This window comes from Danio aesculapii, chromosome 18, assembly GCF_903798145.1.
Source record: "Danio aesculapii chromosome 18, fDanAes4.1, whole genome shotgun sequence".
NCBI lineage: Eukaryota > Metazoa > Chordata > Actinopteri > Cypriniformes > Danionidae > Danio > Danio aesculapii.
In genome coordinates, this window is record NC_079452.1 from 21,412,143 (window position 1) to 21,422,759 (window position 10,617).

Here is a 10,617-nt window from a genome sequence, read left to right on the forward strand (position 1 = left end):
TGACTGTCCCGTTAAAAATGTTCACTTTCCTTTAATGACTGATTAATTTCAGTTTTCTTCATACTAATTCAACTATATTTTTCCCACCGCAGGCGACTGATGTCCCTAAAGGAGAATCCTGAGACTGGAAAATGGAGCTATAAGGAGATTTGTATGGGCAACGACAAAACCTGCAGTTTCTCCAAGCTCATAAACAGCTACTACAAGTACATCATATCATTCGGTGAAGACGAGGCCGGTAATATGAGATGGGATTATTTAGAGACTCAGCTTTACGTTCTTTAATAGTGAACACATTTTTACTGTCCTCTTTTTCTTTTTCTTTTAGGTGAGCTCTACTTTCTTGCTACAGGAGCGGCTAGTGCTACAGCCAGAGCTGGAGTGGTGTATAAAATAGTGGATCCATCAAGGTAAACAAACACTACTATACCAAAGACTATAGACTATATCTAAACACACAAGACGTTCATTCGTTCATTTTCCTTCGGGTTACTATTCCAGCATATGTTTTACATGGCAAAAGCCCTTTCAGCAGCAACCGAGTACTGGGAAACACCCATACATACTCATTCACCCACACACTCATACACTACGGCCAATTTCATTCATTCATTCATTTTCTTTTCAGCTTAGTCCCTTTATTAATCAGGTGTCGCCACAGCGGAATGAACCACCAATTTATCCAACATATGTTTTACACAGCTGATGCCCTTCCAGCTGCAACCCAGTACTGGGAAACACCCATACACACTCATACACACACACACTCATACACTACAGCCAATTTCATTCATTCATTCAGTTTCTTTTCAGCTTAGTCCCTTTATTAATCAGGGGTCGCCACAGCGGAATGAACCACCAATTTATCCAGCATATGTTTTACGCAGCTGATGCCCTTCCAGCTGCAACCCAGTACTGGGAAACACCCATACACTTTTACATTCACACACATACACTACGGCCAATTTAGTTCAGCCAATTCCCCTATAGCGCATGTGTTTGGACTGTGGGGGAAACCGGAGCATGACAACGCCAACGCCAACACCAACACGAGGAGTACATGCAAACTCCACACTAAAATGCCAACTAACCCAGTTGGGGCTCGAACCAGCGACTTACTTGCTGTGAGGTGATCGTTCTACCCACTGCGCCACCGTGCTTCCTACGGCCAATTTAGTTTCTCCAATTCCCCTAGAGCGCATGTGTTTGGACTGTGGGGGTATCCGGAGCACCCGGAGAAAACCCACACCAACACGGAGAGAACATGCAAACTCCACACGGAAAAGCCAACTGACTCAAACCAGCGACCTTCTTGCTGTGAGGTGACAGTTTTGAATGGAGAAAAGTGTAACAGTCAATATTGCAAATTAAACCCCGCCTTCTAGTACAGGTGCCAATCATTGATCACTATATACTGACGATTCTTCGGGGGAGGGGCTCCATCCATACTTGTGTTTATGACAGTTTCTGCAGCTTCATTATGACTCCTCGGGTCAGCAAATGCACTGGAAACTCAGCCAATACTTGCTTTACAGACATGAGAAATATATCTCCATAAAGCTTGGCATCTCTACTTTTAAACGAACCCACTACACTTGAAAACAAACGTTCTCTAATTCTGTAATCTGTATGAAATGATCTCGAGGTACAGTCGGGCCCATTAAACACACACCAAATGCCTGCAAACTTGTAAACAAAGAGGCCGCTGTCATTCTGTGAATTAACATGTCCTTAATGTTGTCATGAATTGACGTGTTTAGCAAGTTGCTCTGTCATATACTGTGTGTGCTTTGATTTCAGCATCTGTGAAATAAACATCTTGATAATTTCCTTGATCATTTAGGAGGGCTCCACCAGGGAAATGCAGCTTCAAGCCCAGTCCAGTCAACATAAAGGGCAAACTGATTCACTTCAATCCCAAAGAAGGTAAGAGAGTCAGTAAACACTGGGTGCGTCTCGATCAGCACCCTTGTTCACCAGGCTGATCAGTAGGGATGGCTGACATTTCGACACAGTGTCGAGATCCCGAAGCGTAAGTGTTTCGAAACACTGCACCGAAGCAAGATCCAAAACACCCAGGTCACGTGACTAAAGCGATTCAAAGCATCGATCACTTCAGAAACGTTTCGAGACCTGGCGAATCTGCATTTGACTTGCAGGGTCAGAGTACAACTGACTAATACAGCCTGGTGGACCATGCGTGTATACAGGGTAACAGTGCTGCTAATGGCTTTTGGGTTCGAAGCCTAACTTGTAAATGCTCAGAAATTATGATTTTATGTATTTTAATAATGTCATTGTTTTATGGTGAAGTCTAGATAGAATACAGCTGCAGATACAATTTATATATTTATTAAGGGTGTAACGATACGCGTAACACTACAACAATAGTAGTGTTAAGCGTATCGTTACACCCTTAATAAATATATAAATATATATGTGTGTGTGTGTATATTAAGGGTGTAACGATATGCGTATTCAAATTGAACCATTCGGTACGAGACTAACATCTAAATATATATATATGACTAACATCTATATATATATATGACTAACATCTATATATATATATGACTAACATCTCTATATATATATGACTAACATCTCTATATATATATGACTAACATCTATATATATATATGACTAACATCTCTATATATATATGACTAACATCTCTATATATATATGACTAACATCTATATATATATATGACTAACATCTCTATATATATATGACTAACGTCTCTATATATATATGACTAACATCTATATATATATATATGACTAACATCTTTATATATATATGACTAACATCTCTATATATATGACTAACATCTCTATATATATATATGACTAACATCTCTATATATATATGACTAACATCTCTATATATATATGACTAACATCTCTATATATATATGACTAACATCTCTATATATATATGACTAACATCTCTATATATATATATGACTAACATCTCTATATATATATGACTAACATCTCTATATATATATGACTAACATCTATATATATATATGACTAACATCTCTATATATATATGACTAACATCTCTATATATATATGACTAACATCTCTATATATATATGACTAACATCTATATACATATATATGACTAACATCTCTATATATATATGACTAACATCTATATACATATATATGACTAACATCTCTATATATATATGACTAACATCTCTCTATATATATGACTAACATCTCTATATATATATATGACTAACATCTCTATATATATATATGACTAACATCTCTATATATATATGACTAACATCTATATACATATATATGACTAACATCTCTATATATATATGACTAACATCTCTATATATATATGACTAACATCTCTATATATATGACTAACATCTCTATATATATATGACTAACATCTCTATATATATATGACTAACATCTCTATATATATATATGACTAACATCTCTATATATATATGACTAACATCTCTATATATATATATGACTAACATCTCTATATATATATGACTAACATCTCTATATATATATGACTAACATCTCTATATATATATGACTAACATCTCTATATATATATATGACTAACATCTCTATATATATATGACTAACATCTCTATATATATATGACTAACATCTCTATATATATATATGACTAACATCTATATATATATATATGACTAACATCTCTATATATATATGACTAACATCTCTATATATATATGACTAACATCTCTATATATATATGACTAACATCTATATACATATATATGACTAACATCTCTATATATATATGACTAACATCTCTATATATATATGACTAACATCTCTATATATATATGACTAACATCTCTATATATATATGACTAACATCTATATATATATATGACTAACATCTCTATATATATATGACTAACATCTCTATATATATATATGACTAACATCTCTATATATATATGACTAACATCTCTATATATATATGACTAACATCTATATACATATATATGACTAACATCTCTATATATATATGACTAACATCTCTATATATATATGACTAACATCTCTATATATATATGACTAACATCTCTATATATATATGACTAACATCTCTATATATATATATGACTAACATCTCTATATATATATGACTAACATCTCTATATATATATGACTAACATCTATATATATATATGACTAACATCTCTATATATATATGACTAACATCTATATATATATATGACTAACATCTCTATATATATATGACTAACATCTCTATATATATATGACTAACATCTCTCTATATATATGACTAACATCTCTATATATATATGACTAACATCTCTATATATATGACTAACATCTCTATATATATATGACTAACATCTCTATATATATATATGACTAACATCTATATACATATATATGACTAACATCTCTATATATATATATGACTAACATCTCTATATATATATGACTAACATCTCTATATATATATGACTAACATCTCTATATATATATGACTAACATCTCTATATATATATGACTAACATCTATATATATATATGACTAACATCTCTATATATATATGACTAACATCTCTATATATATATGACTAACATCTCTATATATATATATGACTAACATCTATATATATATATATGACTAACATCTCTATATATATATGACTAACATCTCTATATATATATGACTAACATCTCTATATATATATGACTAACATCTATATACATATATATGACTAACATCTCTATATATATATGACTAACATCTCTATATATATATGACTAACATCTCTATATATATGACTAACATCTCTATATATATATGACTAACATCTCTATATATATATGACTAACATCTCTATATATATATGACTAACATCTCTATATATATATATGACTAACATCTCTATATATATATGACTAACATCTCTATATATATATGACTAACATCTATATACATATATATGACTAACATCTCTATATATATGACTAACATCTCTATATATATATGACTAACATCTCTATATATATATGACTAACATCTCTATATATATATGACTAACATCTCTATATATATATGACTAACATCTCTATATATATATGACTAACATCTCTATATATATATGACTAACATCTATATATATATATGACTAACATCTCTATATATATATGACTAACATCTATATATATATATGACTAACATCTCTATATATATATGACTAACATCTCTATATATATATGACTAACATCTCTCTATATATATGACTAACATCTCTATATATATATGACTAACATCTCTATATATATATGACTAACATCTCTATATATATATGACTAACATCTCTATATATATATATGACTAACATCTATATACATATATATGACTAACATCTCTATATATATATATATGACTAACATCTCTATATATATATGACTAACATCTCTATATATATATGACTAACATCTCTATATATATATGACTAACATCTCTATATATATATGACTAACATCTATATATATATATGACTAACATCTATATACATATATATGACTAACATCTCTATATATATATATGACTAACATCTATATACATATATATGACTAACATCTCTATATATATGTGACTAACATCTCTATATATATATATGACTAACATCTATATACATATATATGACTAACATCTCTATATATATATATGACTAACATCTCTATATATATATGACTAACATCTCTCTATATATATATGACTAACATCTATATACATATATATGACTAACATCTCTATATATATATGACTAACATCTATATATATATATGACTAACATCTATATACATATATATGACTAACATCTCTATATATATATGACTAACATCTATATATATATATATATGACTAACATCTCTATATATATATGACTAACATCTATATATATATATGACTAACATCTCTATATATATATGACTAACATCTATATATATATATGACTAACATCTATGTATATATGACTAACATCTATATATATATATGACTAACATCTCTATATATATATGACTAACATCTATATATATATATATGACTAACATCTATATATATATATGACTAACATCTATATATATATATGACTAACATCTATATATATATGACTAACATCTATATATATATATGACTAACATCTCTATATATATATGACTAACATCTCTATATATATATATGACTAACATCTATATATATATATGACTAACATCTATATATATACATGACTAACATCTATATATATATATATATATATATGACTAACATCTATATATATATATGACTAACATCTATATATATATATGACTAACATCTATATATATATATGACTAACATCTCTATATATATATGACTAACATCTCTATATATATATGACTAACATCTATATACATATATATGACTAACATCTCTATATATATATGACTAACATCTATATATATATATATTTTTGCCTGTTGTTTGACACAATCTGTTTGCTTTGTTCCACAGAGTTTGTCATCAACAAAAAACCCTCCACAACTCCCGCACCCAAGCCCAAACCCACCAAACCCAGCACAACCACTCGTCCCCAAACAACAACCCGCAGGACTCCTCCAGCGCCCACCGTCCGCCAATCCACACCGCGACCACGAGTCCACCACACGAAACCTCCATCCCTGACCACAGCCAGACCAACATACTGGACCACAGCTCCCAGAACCACTGCAAAAACACAAACCAGCAGACCCAGCAAACGAGGACGGGGCAAACCCAGGAGGAAAGGGGACCGGCGGGGGCGTCCTCGAGCCGGGACGGTGAGGATAGTCAGCGCAGATTTACGGAAAGATCGTGGGCGGGTGGAGATATTTGTGCGTGGGGAATGGGGAACAGTGTGCGATGATTTGTTTAATATACAGGCGGCGGCGGTGGTCTGCAGACAGATGGGCTTTCCTGTGGCAGTACGAGTGGCCAAAAGAGCCGAATTTGGGGCTGGAGGCCTAGGAGTCCGGATTATGCTGGACGATGTGGAGTGTGAAGGAACAGAACGCACCTTACTGCACTGCAAACACGCCAAACTGGGCAAAAACAACTGCTCTCATGACGAGGACGTCGGGGTGGTGTGTGGACATTATGAGCATGCAGTTGAGTGAATGGGTGGTGATGTGTTTCCATCCAGTTTTATGAGTTTTTGTTTTGTTTCTTGTCCAAATATCTACAAATTCTTACATCAATGAGCATTTTCTAGACAAGTAAACAACTTTGTCTTGTTTTCAGCCTTTGGATGGAAACATTGCTAGTGATCAGATGCAGGTTGTGATGGAGGGTTGCCAGGTTTTCACAACAAAACTAAACCAATCGCCAGCCACTGAAAACTGTTCGAATATACCTACACTTCCTGACAATAGTCTTGTCGCCTATCCAAGTTTTAGGAACCGCAAATAATAACTTGACTTCTAGTTGATCATTTGGTATCAGAAGTGTCTTATATGAAAGGTAAAGGCCTCTAGATTACGCTTATTTGAGCACAATAAAATATGATCATGTCTTGATTATTAATGATTTCATTAGGACAGTAAGGTCTGACTCTGCTTAGACTAAAGTCTGGTGACTGAAGCTTCAATAATGTCCAGTATAGAATATGTGGTCATGCTGCAGTGGAAACAGAATGAATATTGTGTCTGACTCCATCATGAGCTTGGAGGACTGCATCCATACATCTCTGACATGACTCAAATCACTGATTAATAAAGTCATCTGGAATGGCAAAGAAAGCGTTCCTGCAGGACTCCCAGAGTTCATCAAGATTAGGATTCATCTTCAAGGCCTCCTCCTTCATCTTACCCCAGACATGCTCAATAATGTTCATGTCTGGTGACTGGGCTGGCCAATCCTGGAGCACCTTGACCTTCTTTGTTTTCAGGAGCTTTGATGTGGAGGCTGAAGTATGAGAAGGAGCGCTATCCTGCTGGAGAATTTGCCCTCTCCTGTGGTTTGTAATGTAATGGGCAGCACAAATGTCTTGATACCTCAGGCTGTTGATGTTGATCATCCACTCTGCAGATCTCTCGCACGCCCCCATACTGAATGTAACCCCAAACCCCATGATTTTTCCTTCACCAAACTTGACTGATTTCTGTGAGAATCTTGAGTCCATGTGGGTTCCAGTAGGTCTTCTGCAGTATTTGTGATGATTGATGCGGCCAACAGATGATTCAGCAGAAAAAAAGTGATCTACTAGAAGTCAAGTTATTATTTGTTGATCCTACAACGGGGATCTACGACAAGACTTTCGTCAGGTAGTGTGTTGTCAAATTATGAGAAATTACCAGGAAATGCCCCATCACAAGCATATAAGAGTCTTGTGTTTTTGAATGTAGAGAAATCTCTATATAAAACTAAACTGTAAAAATATGATTCACTTGTAAAACCAATCAGTCAAACAATTAATTTAAAACCAACATGTTTTCACATGAATCGTGCACTATTTACACTGGTGTGAGTTGTTGACCATCTTACACAATCAAGATACAATTATTATTATTATTTTTTTTATCTTACATGATTTCTGGCTCAGTGGTTAGCACTGTGACCTCACAGCAAGAAGGACACTGGTTCCCGGCTGGGTCAGTTGGCATTTCTGTGTGGAGTTTGCATGTTCTCCCCGTGTTGGCGAGGGTTTCCTCCAGGTGGACAAACACATGTGCTTTAGAGGAAGTGATGAACTAAATTGGCTGTAGTGTATGAGTGTGTGTGTGTGAGAGAATGAGTTTGTATGGGTGTTTCCCAGTCTTGGGTTGCAGCTCGAAGGGCATCCGCTGCTTAAAACAAATGCTGGAATAGTTGGCGGTTCATTCCGCTGTGGCAATTCCTGATAAGTAAGGGACTAAGCTGAAGGAAAATGAATGAATGATTTCTGTATCCTTAAAAATTTGGTGAAATTACATTTTTAAAGCATATTAACTTTAGCAGTCATGAGGTAAAGTCTTTCCCCATTGAGTCTTTTTCCAATTATCCAGGTTACCGCTATGTAAATATTGCATTTCTGTTGCACATATACATTTCTCGTCTAATTCCAAATGATTGTCGTTTTAAAACAAATGCTGGACATTCTTTGTTACATTGTAAAGTGTAAATAAAATGGTTTGCATAATCATTTTATGTGGTGGTTATATTGAGATAAATCGAGGTAATATTTCAGTATAAACTCTAACATCTTGTCAGACATCGAGGGACTCTCTCAGCCTCCCTACTGAATTTTCTAATCGATGACATCATCATGTGGCTCCTGTTACTTTTCTCTGCGCTGCTCGGGGTAGCCCAATCACGCGTGTGCTTCGTCAATCGGGTTAGATCACCACAAAATGAAAAGTCTGTCATCACACGAATGAAGACATTTGAACAAATCTCCTTTCATTCAGCTAACTCTTAGAAAATGTATTATATTTGAATCGAACGGGTTATAACCCCCACAAAGACGTGAAAATAGCACACAGACTTTCATCGAATAAATCACGTGGTGCTTGTTACTTTTCTCAGCGCTGGTTAGACTAGACCAATCACGAGTGTTTTGTGATGTTCATTAAGAAATCGCTAAAAACATAAACCTAACATAAATCATATGTTATAATAATAAATTTTAATGCTAGCTACCAATCATAAAGTATTAAACTGTTTTCTTTATTATTAAAATAACCTTTCTTTAACAATATGCGTGTGTATTTTCTGTAGAACTATTCCATAATTGGTGGCATCATACATTTAATTATTTTATCTATAAATAAAACCAAAACCAGATACAATTTCAGATTACAACTATGATTAGCGAGAAATACTAAATAATAGGTAATGAGAAACAGTAACATTTATGACAAAGATTTACTCTCTCGGCTTATAATCCACATTTTTTTATATTTATAAAATGTATATATATATATATATATATATATATATATATATATATATATATATATATATATATATATATATATATATATATATATATATATATGTGAAGTTTTGAAACTGTATGTTTAAATGTGCCTATTGTTTTATCATCAGACATATTTGAATAAGTGTATATCTCGCGTGCACACAGCCCATATACGACAGAAATGAGGCGTGAGGGACATGTCTATATGCCTGCAAGTTCCATCATGGACACTGAACTACATTCAATATTATTATTTCACGAATTACAGCGAAAAGCAGCCTATACAATCACATATGCTATACATTTTAAGGAGGGGTGTAAATATTGCAGTTATAACAGAGTTAAATGTGTTCAGATGAAGAAAAAACTGACGAAAAATCCTTTGATCACGTTTAAATGACAGTTAATATGTGTGTATTTCTTACATATTTATTCACTCGTGAGAGCAGGAAAGAGACAGGCTGCACTGGTAAGCAGTTTCCCCATAATAGCGTTTAATTAAAATAAACGATCAACAAATGCATCTGTATCGACAGTCTTTACAAGTGAAGGGATTATCTACACACAATATGAATTCCCAATTAGAAAAGTACTACAAACAATTAAATACTAATCATGAAAATACTTAAATAA

General features: G+C 33.0%; 1 protein-coding gene across 1 annotated transcript in view; it reads left to right on the top strand.

The window, feature by feature from the left end:
• The window catches only part of si:ch211-136a13.1 (HHIP-like protein 1), a 28,111-nt gene extending 18,904 nt beyond the window's left edge, over positions 1 to 9,207 (top strand). Inside the window, exons 6-9 of the mRNA XM_056478513.1 lie at positions 93 to 238; positions 329 to 410; positions 1,844 to 1,926; positions 6,564 to 9,207. Coding sequence (XP_056334488.1) covers positions 93 to 238; positions 329 to 410; positions 1,844 to 1,926; positions 6,564 to 7,204 — 952 coding nt within the window. The 3' untranslated portion in view covers positions 7,205 to 9,207. The remainder of the gene's footprint in view (positions 1 to 92; positions 239 to 328; positions 411 to 1,843; positions 1,927 to 6,563) is intronic.
• The last annotated feature ends 1,410 nt before the right edge of the window (positions 9,208 to 10,617 follow it).